A 16456-nucleotide genomic window follows, 5' to 3' on the forward strand; every position below is an offset into this window, starting at 1 on the left:
TATCCTATATTTTTTCACTGATCTCCAGCCTTAAAGACTATAATCCACCTTATTTCCATGACAAACGCTGTGCTTTGTAGTGCTATAGCACAAGCTCGGCTCCATAAAACATCCTATCCAAAACTCGGATATGCAATACCATCTTTGTAAAATGACCATTTTTATTCAATCTTTTTGTTCCTATCAAAAGGCCATTTTGTTCTCCGCACACTTAATGGTTACAAGATATTCAGCAAAGCACTGCTGATCCACAGCTCTTGTTTGGGACTCCCACAGTGAATACAATCTTACTGTGGAGCATTGCGGCCGCAGCTATACAATTCCATCAGCATAAATGCTTCACAAACACTTGCACAGAAAGTATAGGGGTGAGAAAAACACTGCTTCAGACAACAGGAATCGTTTTCTGGTTGTGCTTGTGAATTGTGTCAGCCTCTATCAGAATATCATAAAATGTGGATGTTTTTGCGAAACTATGGTTTGATTTCATATTTCTTATTCTTCTTTTTCTAGGCGTGTATGTGCCCTCATTGTTCAGGGATGGGAGTAAGGAAACTAAACATAACAAAGATGGTATTTGAGGATTGTAGCTCAGTACTGTAGTAGCAGAAAAGCAGAGGATGCACATATTCATCAATCATAAAACAAAAATTGTAAATTAAAGGTTGACTCAATCACTTTGCAAATATTCATTTAAACTAACCAAATCTTTTGGCCAAAACACCTGCATCCTGCATGTGCCCTTCTAAAATCAGCATCACTTAACAGATTTAATTATAATTGTCCCCTCTCTGCTACAGTCAATGTCAGCTGTGTCTTTTAATTCTCTAATCAGTGGTCGGCAGGACCGCTATCACCATCCCCATGCAGCTTCCCACTCAATACAGACATCCCAAAACACACACAGACTGGTTTTGTCAAATGTTTTATTGAGTGTAGACATCTGGGCTACTGTAAAACATGCATTATCTGCAGAAGGGGGAGAGGAGCAGGTGGCATTGTCCCCGCTGTCAGCTGTGTCAGTGCTGGCACCCATGATGGAGATTAATGAAGTATCTGGAGAGTAATATGCTCCTTCAAATGCTGCTACAATTTGGAGTGGGGGCCGATCCTGATCTTAAATAGCAAAGCTGTCAGAGTTTACTGAACCTGTGTTTTTAGCACGTGAGGAGGGGGGAGGTTGATCCTACAGGAGAAACAAAAAAGTGAGAACGTGGCAGTGTTTATTAGCCAAAAGAGGTAACAATACAGTCAGTTATGTACACAAATAGACTACTCTGTGTCACTTTTTCTTTGGTGCATTTGGTGCATTAAATTTGAAAAAGATGATGTCGCCATCCTCAACAACGTAGTTTCTTCCCTGTTGTCTGTATTTCCCAGCTGCCTGTAAAATAATATAAAAAATCTGAATGAAAAAAACAGCTAACAATAAATAACAAACAAAATAATGTATGATGCACAAATAATAGACTGTTACATATGTTAGACGTTCATTAATTAGCTTAATGGTCACAATAGAGCCAATAATAACAATGTACACTATATTGTAAGTAAAAAGAGAAAATAATACTGTAGGTTTACTATCCATCTAGTTCATCACCTTCTATAATTTTACTCCAAATGCAATGTCATTCTTATTTCTCTCTCACACACACACACCTACACCCACCCACACACACACACACACTAAGGCTTCCATGTTTTGTTCAAGGGGTGCCTGAATTCCCACTGAGAGAATAATCTGCCCATTTCAGTTTCATGTGCACAAGCACAAAATGTTAATAAGTCTTTGATTACAGCACTATCAAACTCCTCAAGTAAATAAAATAAGTTCTAACATTTCTTTTGTATACAGTAAGTGTTTGTTCTCCTTCCCGGCAAACTCAAAATAATTGACTTGAAGTGCTAATACGGACAGGTTTATGCATTCTGGTTCTGCACAGCAGACAATTAATTAGAAGAATCAATGTCCCTTTAAAGGCTCAGGAGACCATTTAATCCAAGCTCAATACAACCAGAAACACTGGATAGAGAGGGAGACGGGGAGAGGTGGTGGTGATGGTGGTGGGGGAAGGGGGGGGATCAATGGCTAGTTGTGATTCCTGAGTATGTATTAAACCAGACACGACTAACTGGTTCATTTGCACTTGAAAGCAGCCATCTGGAGCAGCAAGCTTGGCTTAAGCAGATATGATTACTAATAATGTGATATCCCAGTACACTGGCCCTATTCAGACGCCTATTCCCACAACTGGCATTAAATAGCATAGGCCTTGATACCACAGTCAGAAACGCTCCATGTTGTTATGAGGCTCAAAAAGGGATTAGTAAGAGAGCATGCAGTAAGGACCTGACACTCAGATCTCAACCTCAGATAACAATGGTGAAACCCCCCCAGAGACCGACACATTTCACACTCTGTTTGCAGCTTATGAAGGATGTGGACAATACACTGTTGCTGCATTAAATATTAAATACTTATTTTAAAAAAGGGCTGAATAGTAAAGAGATTTAAATGCTTTCATAGCACTTCCTGGTAACACTGGTCCCTGCAGGTCCCTGTGTGTCCCCATAATTACATTAGTTGAATCTGTAAGTCGGCATATTGTGCTGATGGTGGTGATAGTGGGACTGTAACAGCGTGGCTTACAGCTGCTGCTCACACATAGCATGGGCAGAGTCACTTCTGCTTTAATTCAGTTAACCGAGAGTTCAATTTAGAGTATGGCTTATACAGAAATTAAATAATAAAAAAGAGCATCTTGATGTGATAGATATCCTAGAGTGTTGATTAACTGACTAACTGTACCTTCAATTACCAAATTAGTTTGTTGATATGACACTAATTTGATGGCAAACCTAAAACAACACTTGCAGTAGGAACGAAAAGAATTTCAAAGCATTTTGCAAAGTACCTGCTGTAGCTGACGCCCAGTTATTGTCTGCACAAATTCACCATGAAATCAGTTATTACATTTGACAGGAGTGCGCACATGAACAACCCACAGCCCAGTTAAAAGGTCAAAACAAACACTGGCCATCAAAAAATAAGATATGCAAGTCACATTTCTGCGCAACCCGTCCATGAAACAGTCCTTATTTGAGGAATTTCACACTTTATTTAACGTGCTGCTTTATATCACTGTCACATGCCTGCAGTGTCTTGGGGATTTGGCAACAGAGAGCTCTAAGCTAACGATGCACTCTATAGAGCTGATAAACGCCTGGTGTGGTGAAGAAGTGCTACCTCTGAGCGACAGTGCTGAACCATGAACAAGAACTACCATCAGCCAGTTAAGACACATTGTGGTAAAGATATGCACAGCTGGAGCAGAATGGCAGTGTTTAGAGCCAGAATCAGCTGGCTTGTCAGGAGTGGTGCTGGAGTGTGTGCAGTAATTTCTTCCCCTGAGTAAAGGTGAAGAGCAGTTTGCAGTAGGAGCTGTGTGGGGACTGTCAGATCCACTGATCACAGGAGACTTCCCCTCATCTCCTCTGGCACCATGACTGCTCACCTTGACAGCGCTCTCACTGCCTTCCTCTTTAAAATCCTGGAATTTCATTACTTCGGCCATAATGAAGCCCTTCTCAAAGTCTGTGTGGATCTTCCCTGCAGCCTGTGGAGCCTTAGTTCCTTTCTGTCACAAGGAAGGAAAAGAGAAGACAAATGAATTGTTTTGGAGAAGATGGATTACTGCGTGCAAGCGACATGATGTTTGATAGGGTGATAGCGTTGTGAGCATCACTCTGGGGTGTTTTCAGTTGGGGGTATTCTTGCATCAGTCCTGATTTCTGGATAGCTTTCCACTCGGCTGTGCCCCTGCTCGGGCAGCCTGGACACCGATAAGGACCCGGCACTGCTATCAATGCCTTCTGATTCCCATTCCGTGGTGGTATTGATTTCTGTCCAAGCAATCTTGCCTCATTGTGGGTCGCTGCTCAGCTATCTGGTCATGACAGCAAGAAGACCTGGTGTTGCAGTGAGAAGCCAAGGTGGTATAAACTTCACTGCATCAGGCCTTAACTATTGTGGCACTCCAGAACTTAGTAATTCAGATCCAAGTACTTAATAATGGTGAAGTGCCAGAGTGTGTGAAACCTTTATCTTTAAATTGGCTTAGGCTTTAATGGTTTTGTCCTCAAAACATACATTTACATATGTCCCTAAAGTTATTTCAGATTTACAAAGCAAAATATACTGTAACAATGTAATAGTTTCAAAAATACTTCCATGAATTCTTTTTAACACTCAAAGACACAAGTGGTGATTGATAAATTGTGCAATTTATGTGCACTAAAATAATGCTGGGTGGAAATGACAAATGGGCCGAATAAGTGACGTGGCTGCCGTGTATCATTATGACTCCTGCCTGTCGACCTGCTGCCTCTCTCTCTGCTCTGCAGCTCTCTGTGCTCAGGAACTGTTGAGCAGTTTTAATTATGTATATAATCAGGTTGGGGTCAACATATTTCATGCCAAAAGAATGATGCGTATTTAATGACTCTAATACATTACCATCTCTTTGCAATTTCATTGACGAAGTGCTTGTGAGTTTAACTACCATTAATCAGCATCAAGGTTTGTCTATCTGAAGAAAAATAGATTAGGGGTGGGATTTTTTTTCATATGACGCATTACAAGAGATCCACATTGTCCTAGTTAAGAGCTGTGCAGAGCAGGCTGATAGATAATGGTCACCTCGAGGCTGCCTAATAAAGCATGTTAAAGGACTTAGGAGCATGACATTACTGAGCGTAGTTTTTACAATGCAAGATGTATTGGCTTAATATAGTTACTCACTGATGCTTACCTGACTAAATGCCCCTCACACAATCAAGGCTGGCTGTAATCAGTCATGTCAAGGAGGACAAGCTTGTTTTTGAGAATGCCTTTGAAGTGTTTCAGGACTTTTTCGTAAATAGCGAGGACATCCGTCACGCTTAAAGCCGGTGATGTCACTAAAATGTAATATGTCCTTTGTTAAAAAAAAAGGCAGTGCGCTCATCTTCCCCTCTGGCTTGTACACAGTCTGAGGCAATAATAGAAATGTTCACCTACGTCTGTGTTTAAACTTCTTTGGATGTGTTTCATCTCATCCATATCTATACAGTTAATGTTAATATGATAAAAACACTGAAGTGAATCATTTGGATGTGGCTGAGCCGTGTTTAGAAGTCTGGTATTCTTGTTACAAGCAGAAGTATAACTTTGCTTTCTAGCCAGTGACAAAGGACAAGGACACAAAAGGATTAGAACAGTTACTGAAGTTTGCTACACTGATATAAAATTAGCATTTTTGATCAAAACGTGAATCTTTGCTTACAGTATCAGCACGGGGTGCTCTGTTGGCAGGCGGTCAAAGACCTGTCTTCATATTTGCTTCTTTCTTTCTCTTTCTTGGCTTGATGTTTTATCCAGACAGCCTGCCACAGCTATTCTAAAGTACTAGGTATCTACACTTGCATGTTGCTATATTTTGTACTGTTGTGTAATTGTTGCTTTTAATTTGCATTGTAATGTTTTAACTATTTGTGTGCATTGTGATAAGCACTTTGAATTGCCTTTATGTGTGAAAATGTGCTATATAAATAAACTTGCCTTGCCTACTTCTTTGTTAACCATTTTACAAAAGTAAAACACCCAGAAATAATCTTCAAAAAGAATACACAGTATGGGGTAATGAGTCAGTATGTGTTACAAAACAAGACTGAAATACAAGATTGACTTCCAGTATTATCATGACATATTGGGACATTAAACCTGAGACAATTAAGGTTTATTAAAGGGCACATTTGGATCTTCCAAAACCACACTGATATTCTCCTCTGAGGCAACTGGTTAGGCTGTAAAAACAGTTTGCCACATCTCAGTGGGATTTATGAGGGAAACGTATTTGAGCAGTGCTTTGTTTTTGCGAGAAATCCACTGATATGTAGTTACTATTCAAACTCAAAGTTCATATTCCACCGACTGCTGTCCCCCCATGTTCCCCTCAGTGGTGGGGTTCTTTTTGAAATGGAGTGAAATGGAATGAAATTATCATTCTGTTTGTTTTGGTGGTGAAATGCAAACAGTTTTTGGCTGGACACAAGACCACTGCCTGGATACTCATTTGCTTCCAATGCCATTTATTTCAGCTGGTACCAATTTACCACGGCTATGCTAAAAATGAGAGGTGCCATGTAAAGAGCATGGTGACAGCACTATGAAACATTTGTAGATGTGCTAAATTTTGTGAGATAAATATATTTGTAGTTTACTAATTTTGTCAGTTTAAAAATGTTTTGTGGACTGTGGATGATGTGAAACCGTTTCTATTATTTGCTTTTTAGTATCAATTGAAATATCTTATCATTTAGTTTGAAATATCAGCTGTAATTCTGTTTATAATGCTCATTCTCATTTTTCACTTTAAACACTAATATTCATACATCTGCAGATATTTTTATAACCTGATGCTCATTTTTAAACATTCCTAACTTTTGCAGAAAAGAACAAAAAACAAACAAATTAAGCTTTTTAACTTCTTGAGAAAAACTTTTGTGTCCTGTCAATGAAATGTCCTTTCAATAGGAACTGATATGATTGCGTACAACAGCACAGAACCCAAATGTTTACAGCAGTTGGCTGTATTAAATCACCTACATGGATTTATCATATGTAACTCCTGGCTGATCAAATACCTTATTATATTTGCACTCAATACTACTGTTTGTTCAGAAAAAAAATGACACAATAACAGCATGCAAAACCAACATCTGTATTGATGTAAATCCTGTGATCCTGTTGCACAAAGCTCTCAGCGGTCCAGGCTCAGTAAACTGAGACACACAGGGAGGAGGAGCCCCCAGGAAGGCCCACAAACAGCCGAATGAAAAGCGACATCAATTTTGGCACAGACAACCTCCGTCACACAGATTAGGCAGGCACAATGCACAGGCTCCTTATCTCCAACGGCAGGAGGAGGGCAGGCAGATCTGCACAGGATGGAAACATTCTCATGGACGTAATGGGCAAAATCAATTGTTGCCCTCCGCAATCAGTGTAGCCCCCACTTTCACTGTTCAGCAGCTTACCAGTAATTGAAGTTATCCTTGGCCTGTAATGACTAGCTAAAGCACAACCATGACAAAGTTGAAAGTGTGTGATATCAGTGAGGGTGACAGCAGGGTGAAACGAGGGACACGGTGTGCATTCGTTTATGTGTCTGTGTGCATGTACATGCGGTACACACCCTCACACTCTCGTGCATGTGCTCAGCGGGCAGCTGGCTCTTACCCGAATGGTCCAAGCACGGACCTCATCTGGTCCAGCCGTGAAGAAGTACTCCAGCTGCAGGGCTGCGTAGCCTGCTTTGATGATCTTGCTCAGGGCGCTGGTGAAGAAAATTTGCAGCTTGAATCCAGAGATCTGAACTGTTTAGGTATTCTTTATTGCCACTGACGCCTAGACAAAGTTCACTTCAGTGGCAAGGCCCCATTCATTCCAATATAAACTCATTAAGTGAATAAGATGGGTCACTTCATTTCACATAAGCCATTCAACTCTCCAAAGGTTTCTTTGATTAATTAGAAAGCTTGTGGACTCATTTAGCATTTTTAAGAATTCAACCCGATGCTCGTTCTGCACGGACGGGGAAAAAAATCTGCTGTCACAATTTTTCTCTCCTTAGAGGTTTTCACATGAGAACAATAAAGCCAAAATGCCCAAGTTATAATTATACCTACAGATGACAGATGACAGTTAAAAACTTAATTTAGAGGAAAACCCTTTGACTGAGTTGTTCAGTAAGAAGAGGGATCCTTTGCTTTATAATGGTAATTACTCTGCCATTTATTATTCTATCAGCACATGCAATTAAAGGAGTGCATGGAGGACATAGCTGATAATAAAGTGTGGGGAGACTGAATGCTAATTAACCTCTGTGTCTTGTGCTCTGTGCAGTACTTCTGCCTCTCTTCTTCACTCTTGTCCTGAAGCTGGTTCTCCAGGCCGCCGCTGAAGGGGATAACCAAGGCTCCGGGGTCGTGACTGTCCACCCACTCTTTGATTTTTGCTAACCTGGCAAAAACAAACAGCAGCCACCACACAAGTTGGAGGACTTGATTAAAGTGAAGCATTTGTTGTCTGTCGGTGCATGCATACTCATGAGAGCGGCTGAACTTATGTGTGTTTGCAGGAAACTGCACTCAGAAAGTAGCATTTATGTCATAAAACTTTCAGGCTAAACATTTGATCTGATGCGTGCTTAAGTGAAAGAGGATGACTCGGATGGAGCTATAAAAGAAACATGCAACACTACAGGTTCACTTGCATTAAAAACAAGACAGGATATTCTTACTGCATCAGCAGATAATAAGTAAGACTTTAAAGACTTGATTACAGACCACCTGTCAGAATAACAGGATACCTGTCAATAAAAACAGTCAAATAATAGTTGTGGAGTACAAGTATAAAGTAACATAAAATGAAAACACTCAAGTAAAATACCTGTACCTCAGAACTGTACTTACTGTAAATACTGTACTTGAGTAAATGTACTCAGTTACCTCCCACCACACCTCTTAACACATAAAAATGTACTATAAAAAACAGTGTCGCTCACCTGCTGAGTGTCTAATGGAACATTTAATGTAAAGCCAGGATGGGGTACAACACCTAACCACTAAGTGATTCCTTACTTTATAATGTCTAAAATTTATCTTTCTCTTCACTGCCTGAGTTTTCTTTCTTTTTGTCTTGTACTCCAGCAGGACACCTGACATTGCAGGACAAAGGTATCCTCACACTTAATGGTAACTCTCAGTCAGAACAATGCAAGGGGGTTAGGGCAATTATGAGATTAGCCCTACAAGCTCTCAGGCTGGGATTGGACAGGTCACAAAGAACAGCACCACACAAATCCATTTTCACACGGCGAGCCTGACAGAGCTCCTAGGCTGGATTGATTCTAAGGGGTCCCTGTCATTATCTGTAATCCTAGTTTCCTGTTTAAAGCCCATAAGAATCAAAGACTGGGAGGAACCTGACCACCTGAATACCACATCTATTCCAATAACAATGTCACCACTTTAGCACCATAGCACTGCTCCTACTTAATGATGATCAATATACAATATATGACAGGGTAACGGGCACAGAGAGTGCACAGTTTTGCTTTGATGGGATGTTTTTCCCCAACAAACTACAATAACACTACAGGGTAAATTTGCAATGCCTCATAATTCATTTTTGTCTGCCTGTTCAGATGCACATCTATTAAGAGCCGTAACCTAATATTTTCCTTTCTGTTCACACTGTGTTTGCCGAGTTGATGTTTGACTGCCACTGCAACAAGGTGGCTGCCAAATATCTCACCAACAAAGGACAGAAACATAAAAAAAAACATTTTGTCAAAGCCAAAAACCTGAAAAAAAAAGAGATGTCACTTTTAGCAGCACAGCTGTCTATTTGGTGGCACGTTATTTGCATTCCTCAGGTATTGCGTTCTCTACAGGCGGCTGAATAATGATTCGCAAATCACTCTCTCCACACCAGTCAAGGGCTGTGATCCTTTGAATAGACCATTGTACCTGAGACTGTAATTGGTGAAGACTTGACAGAGCTGAGCCAAGCCAGCCAAGTAACAAAGAGGCTCTTGGTAGAAAGCTGAGGGATGATTTTAATAATGTGAAGCTGAGACGGAGAATGTGAGCTGCAAATGAGCACGGGAGTCTCTGGGTCCTTGCACTGAGTGACACAGGACCAGACAAACACCTTGCCACAGGATCATGAAACACCCCCTTCCCTCAACTCCGGAAACAAAGCACTGTCAATTAAAAGCTTTGATGGGCCATCAACAGGACTCCCAAAACCAATTCTGTCAACTTCACTGCTGCCACGTTGCAATTTGTATTTATGTCCTTCCCATTTGTTCTTAGGAAATTTTATATGAATGGTAAATTGGGGAAAATGTTTATGTAAAACATTTATCCTGTTCTTGTCTCTCATTTGTTTATGAAACTCTAATTTATGAATGCACATCTGTATCTCAGAAAAAAAATTAAAGAGTTGTTTTATATGCATTAAGGCCTGTTTACAGTTAAGTCTGCTCTATATCATTGTCAGGATTTCCTCTCATTCTATGATACAAGAAACAGGCTTGACTCATGTTTTAAAGCAGGGGTCTAGTTGCTTTGTTTCCCATTTGCTTACCATCCACAAATAAAATATTTGTTCTAATAGATCCTCTTTAAAAAGGTTTTGCATGTCTAAACGAAGAGAAATCCAGTACAAATGTGTATATGTGCAAGCACGCATGTGCGTGCGTGTCCATGTCTTGTTAGTCTCCCATTATGTCCCAGCACTGAGTGCCATCTCTCAGTGCTCAGTTAATAGAAAGATTCAGCACTTTCTGATCTTGATATCCCTCTTTGAACAAATGATGCCTGAAATTTTTATTCTTTTTATAATGGAATTCCAATGGCCTTTGCTGCAAATCAAGTGGAAATTTTTGCATATCAAGTGGGAAAAATTAAATGTTAACCACATTTTAATGTGATTAAGGGTGACAGGGACATTATTTCTGCTAATCATTCACCAGCTTGAGGGCTCAAACAAGGCAAAGGAACAAGCCATGTTTGTGCTTTTCCTGCTGCTCTCAATTCAAGGAAAGAAAAATAGTTTTCTTATATGTGCTTTCATCAAACTTTTACAAATCTAAAACATGCATTATTTATTTTAGCTTATGTTAAGGAATAAAGTATGAAAACAACAGTGCAAAACTCAGTATATCTGTTTATCTTGCATCAGGGAAAACATAAATTCATTCTAATCTTTATATTCAATGCCTGTTGTATTTACAACACATCTAAAACACAATATATTGTGAAATGACAAAATAAGAAACAAAACAATTGAAGCTTCCACAACACACTGGCTCTGAATGGAGATGTCCCACAGGGGGCCACCCTTGGGGGCTAGTCTATTTGTCTTTTTGTGTAGGAGTCCTAAAGGGGACATAATTCCTGTGTTTCCGCATGTCTGGGGCTTCCCTGGGCTTTGTCAGAGCTTTGATCTGCTTAAATGGCTCAGGAGGGTGAACAACGGAGGTTTCTAAAGTACCTACTACCTGAGACAATGACCTGGGCGTATGTCTGACATATATTCATACAGGTTAGCTTTATTATGAGTGCTTAGCCAGTTAAGCCTGTAAAAGGGGGGCATCACCTCCAGTTTTAGTGCTCCTTTCACATGCAGTTGAATGCTGACAGACCCAATGAGTAATCCAGTACCTACATCCTCTGACACACCCACAGGTGGAGAGCCCAGCACCTGAACCTAGGTGTGTTACTGAGCCTTTTCACATATCTCAGCAGCTACTGGTTCACATGCCGGGCTCAGACTCATCGAGTAATAAACCCAGGGTCACCTCTGTTTTGCTGGTCCCACCAGGTTGCAGCACATGGCGAACACTAACCCCCTCCTCTTTCCTTCCTCTGTGAAGGGAGATAGAAATGAGCTCATGGCAGCTTTTGAGGCTGGGAAGTCGGGGGCCCTGTAGGAAGCTTTTCATCCTCCCAGTGGTGAGCTCCTGAGCGACAAGAGTGCAGAAGCTGTCTGCTCCCTGTGGCCATGGCTGGATGGAAAGGCAATACACTTCAGTCTCTGAGATGAAGGACGATCTGATACAAACGCACACTGTCGTCAATATTGTCAACGTTTTTCAGCGTTCAGCGTAATCATGAGATGGTGGGGCACAATGGAAGCAGCTTTAATTAAGAGCATCATCTCACAGCATAACTGAAACAAACCTTGAGGGCGTGCTGGTAACAAGCTTTTCTGAGCAACTTTATCTTCTTTGATAACTACGCCCATTAAAATTTTTACGACAAATCTTGTGACTTTAAATGTTCGCACATGATAGATAAAACCCTAACTAGCCATCATTCCTGGTTTTGCCTTTATCATGGTTGTTCAGAACACATTTTCAAAGCTATGGCCTTGTTTATTTTTGGGGGGGTGGGACAGAAATAAAAAATACAAACGGTAACCAAAGGAGTACATTTTACAGCACCCAAAATAATTCTCTATATGGGGTATCCATGCTGTCATTCAGGGCAGTTGACTGAGAGAGACAAAATAAGGGGGCTGGGGTGGGGTGGGGGTGGGGGAGTCATCAAGATGTGACAATTGTGACAAGAGCAGGCAAAGTGTAGTGCAGAAGAACAGCACACGGATTTCTCCATCTCTTCTTTTTTTTCCAGGATGACAGCTTAATGTCTACCACATGCAATATTTATTCTCATCGTGTGTCAGACTGTCTAGCTGTCCCAGGGAGTACAAAGAATGCCACTTATTAAAATAAAAGCAGAAGGAAGGTAATCAAGGACATATGTAACATCAGCCAATCATGTCCCCTTCTAGTCCAATGCAGCTTTTTTTTAAAAAAAAAAGATCTCCCCCATTCACAACAGTTCAACAATAATCCTGATAATAACCGTTCAGGAGATGTATGTGGCAACACTAAATTCATTTATGTCTCATTAGAGCTGCCGAGGCCACGGGCTACTGACTGTGACATGTGTTTGGTCTTAACTGTATCACAAAAATAATAAAAAGGACATCTCAAGGAAGACAAAGCTATCAAAATGTATCATTAGACAGACTGAAAGCTCATAGACATTTCATTTTATGTCTGTAATGCCCAACCACCAGCTTTACAGTGGAATGATTCCCAGGACACCCCCAGAAGAAAGGTAGCATGCTGTGCTGCTACAGAGGTGTCTACAAACATTACAAACTGCAAGAGACTCACTCAGCATTAGCGTCCTTGGGCTTAGGCCTGATAAATGAGGAAGACATGACAATCTGTATTGGATTTTGGAGAGCAAACTGATTTCTTGCAAGGTCATTAAAGAACAAACAAGAGCAGAAGAAGTCTCTTTTAATCTCAAGTTTAGGGTCTGTCTGTCACAACAAAGACAATGGGGTGACATGTGACATGTCAGCAATGTCCTTTCATTACCTGGACTCAGGACAGTCAATAACCAGACTAACTGGACCGACAGGACTTTATTAGCGCCATCTGTTTCAGTTTTACTACACACCCTCTCCTGTTGTTTTCTCCCACTGAAAGCTCGCTAAAGGCATCCATTAGGACTGACTGTGGGCAGTAAGGTTCACATCTTACCATGGGAAAGTGTTTCTCAGTATCCCACACTGCTCGAGAATAAAGTGGACAACTGTACAAAAAAATATAATAAAAGAGCAATTGATTGTATATCTTCAACATGGTTCTGAAAAGTGAACTCCAACTCTCTAAAAACTCAGATGGAGCCAGTGGTTTTTGCACTCAGTAAAGTTCCAGTAGTGTTTATGGGAATTATGGTTTGGAGGAGCTGAAGTGGGCTGTAGCGACTGCTTTCATGAAGTGGCTTTCAGTGAATCATAATAGCCCCCACCCCATCTCATTTCTTTTGTACCTAAATCTTGACGGGTACTCATAAATGGCTGGCTGTTTGTCAAAATGGTCAGAAAGAGAAAATGGACACTCAATTTATTACTGGGATTCTTCAAAACCAAAACATACAAGTCAACACTAAAACTTTGCAGATGAGGGATCTTTTCTCTATAAGAGCTGTAGGAAAAAGGCTTGGGGAAAACAGGTATAAGCTCACAAGACAGAGGGTCCACAGCTAACATGCCAAAACTCCTGCAGGGGCTTCCTTTACTTCAGTTGTCAAAGCTCCTCCTACAGGCCAACCAGGGTAATGAACTCAGCAAAGACATTTCCTGCATCTCTCTTTCTTTAACTGACGTTGGGTTTGCACCAAAGATGCCACTCATATTGTCACTGCATTAGTCACTACAGTCAAACCTCACTAGAGTTTCAGGATAAGGCTGATGTTTTCCAATATTTTTCTTGTTGTTAAAAGAATTCCTATTCCTCAGCACTTCCTGACTTCCCCCATTAGTGACGTTCACCTCCAATCCCACCTGTTCCTACTGAAGACATAAATATATAAAGTAAACAGGGCAGTGTACTGTATGTGGGATTGACTACGGTGCATATGTTCATTGAAAGAGAGGAACGTCTGTGACTCACTGACGTGTTGCATTAGCTTTTCGACAACCCCAGAGCTTTATGGCACAGAGGAACAAGCTACACAGACAACACTCATTATTAACACTTATTAATATTGGCCCTTATTATATTATTATTAGCTCTTAGTAATTTTTATTGTCTCCTTTTTCCCTATTCTTTCCTATTTGATTGCACTTTTTTGCTTTTTTGGATGCACACATTTTTATTCTATATATTTAAGTCAAATTCCTTGTGTGTATAAAACATATTTGGTCAATAAAGCTGATTCAGATTTTTTTTATTTAACCTTTATTTTAACAGAAAAGCCTCACTGGGATTAAAAATCTCTTTAACAAGACTGTCCTGGTCACTTGCATCAAATTATTGTTAGCTCTGGTCTTTTTGTGGATTTGTTGACAATTAAAAAAAACAACAACAATAAGAATATTTCCATCCATGTAATAAATGGACCTTGCCTCAGCAACTCCTCTATAAGGCTGTTTGTTGAAATGAAACTGGGACTTGTCAAACAAAGTTTGTTCTCCTGAAGTGCTGAGACGTACCACTTGTTGTCCAGAAACAGCCTTTCTTGGGAAAACAAATAAGTATTCCCCACCTCTGGTGTCAGTTACACGGCGGTTAGACTTGAGAAGACTGAAGTGAAGTGGTACAAAGAACAGTGAGAACAGTGAGAATCCCCAGTCTGCCACAGCTGTACTAAAAGTACTAGGCATCTACACCTGCATGTTGCTACTTTGTTCTGTCATGTAATTGTTGCTTACTTTGCATTCTGCTTTATCTATGTATGCATTTTAACAATTTACCTATTTATGTGCATTGTGTTAAGCACTTTGAATTGCCTTTGTGTATGTGCTATATAAATTGCATTGTCTTTTTAACATTACTGTTGAGGAGAAAAGGCTGATGATATTTAAAAGCATGACATAAGCTTTTCTGAATTACACCATACCAGAAAATTGTGAGGGAAATAAAAGTATGAAAGATCAATTTATGTCTTCATGGCAGAAAAAAAAAGATTTAAAAAAGGACAGCTGAAAGAATAGCTGTTATATGTAACTATTACAGTTGCGGTTTCTTGGCGTAAAGCATAAAGAATATCAAGCCAGAGGTACCTAATGCATCACACATTGAGACATAACATTCAAAGAGGGAAACTATTTAGTAAGTTTAAATGAGTGTACTAACAAGACTCAAGGAAAGTCTATATCGATAGTCATTCTAGACACAAACGCGCTTGCATGCGGACAGACAGACAGACAGACAAACAACCCTACCCCCACCTACACACACACACACACACACACACACACACACACACACACACACACACAGAGTTAATAAAAGCTTCAAGCAATGGTACCCTGCAGTTCTTACACTCACCAGGAGAACCCACACCGCAGAGGCACTCACAGACAGGTCACGCTTACTGGTTTCCTTAAAGGTCAACTCATCTACTTAAGAGGCACCAATTTACTTTAATGCACATTGTTCAAAAGAAGAAATGAAAAAAAAAACTGAAAAAAAGAAATGACAAGAAAGAAAAACATCCCAGCATATGTGGAGCATTCTCAGCTGTGTCTTTTACCACCAAAATATGTGACTGCTCTTAGCTTTCCGAGGAAAATTAAATGAATATCTGATATCAAAACTATTAAAAGAAATAAAGACCGATAAAGATGATGAGGTCCAGAGCTTGTCAAATAAACACTATCTTAACTGACAAGTGAAGACATGCTAACACTGGGCAGGCTGCAGCCACCACATCATCAGCAGCACTCTAATGACCCTCTCTAACACACAAACTACATGGCGCAGAGAAAAAGTCTCGCAGGCAGCTCACTGACGCCGAGGAAAGAGGAGAAAGCCTCTTGATAGACTCTTGTAGATGCCATTCCCTATCACGCAATGCCTCTCAGTCATAAACACATGACAAATGCGGCCTTAATCATTTTTTACGAGCGGGGATGTGCAGGGGGCAGTGCATGGCTAGAGGGGAGAGGGGAGCGGCGAGCAGCAGGCGGCCCCCTCTGCACAGAGGAGAGGGCTGTGTGGTAAAGTCTTCTCTGGAACATCACTCGGCCAGCGTGCCTTTGATCTACACACCGCAATTACAACAGCATCCAAATGAGCACGGAGTCGCCTCTGAAACAGACTTCAAACATGCACATGTACGCATTCTCATACACATGCACTGTATATGATCGGAGCCATGTGCTCCTCTCAACAGTAAATGATGTACTGTCTCCAGCAGAGAACCTGGGGATGAAAGGAGGCCGTGCTCCTTGTCTGATCCCTCCATTAATGATGCCTTGCTAAAGCTAATACTGTGTATTCTTGTCTAAACAATGGAAACTTGGTATGTGGTTCCC

General features: G+C 40.6%; 1 protein-coding gene across 3 annotated transcripts in view; it reads right to left on the reverse strand.

Annotated features, from left to right (window-relative positions):
- Positions 1-722: 722 nt before the first annotated feature.
- Positions 723-16456, reverse strand: part of LOC109958117 (obg-like ATPase 1) — a 45112-nt gene continuing 29378 nt past the window's right edge. Inside the window, exons 9-12 of one of the 3 annotated variants that reach the window (XM_020596497.1) lie at positions 7922-8062; positions 7280-7376; positions 3516-3638; positions 723-1384 (exon numbers count right to left, since the gene is read on the reverse strand). In XM_020596497.1, coding sequence (XP_020452153.1) covers positions 1283-1384; positions 3516-3638; positions 7280-7376; positions 7922-8062 — 463 coding nt within the window. In that variant the 3' untranslated portion in view covers positions 723-1282. Of the gene's footprint in view, positions 1385-3515; positions 3639-6474; positions 6979-7279; positions 7377-7921; positions 8063-16456 lie in introns of those variants that run through there. The other 2 variants (XM_020596498.1, XM_020596499.1) reach the window with 2 other exon arrangements.

Source organism: Monopterus albus, unplaced genomic scaffold (assembly GCF_001952655.1).
Source record: "Monopterus albus unplaced genomic scaffold, M_albus_1.0 scaffold30.1, whole genome shotgun sequence".
Taxonomy (NCBI): Eukaryota; Metazoa; Chordata; class Actinopteri; order Synbranchiformes; family Synbranchidae; genus Monopterus; species Monopterus albus.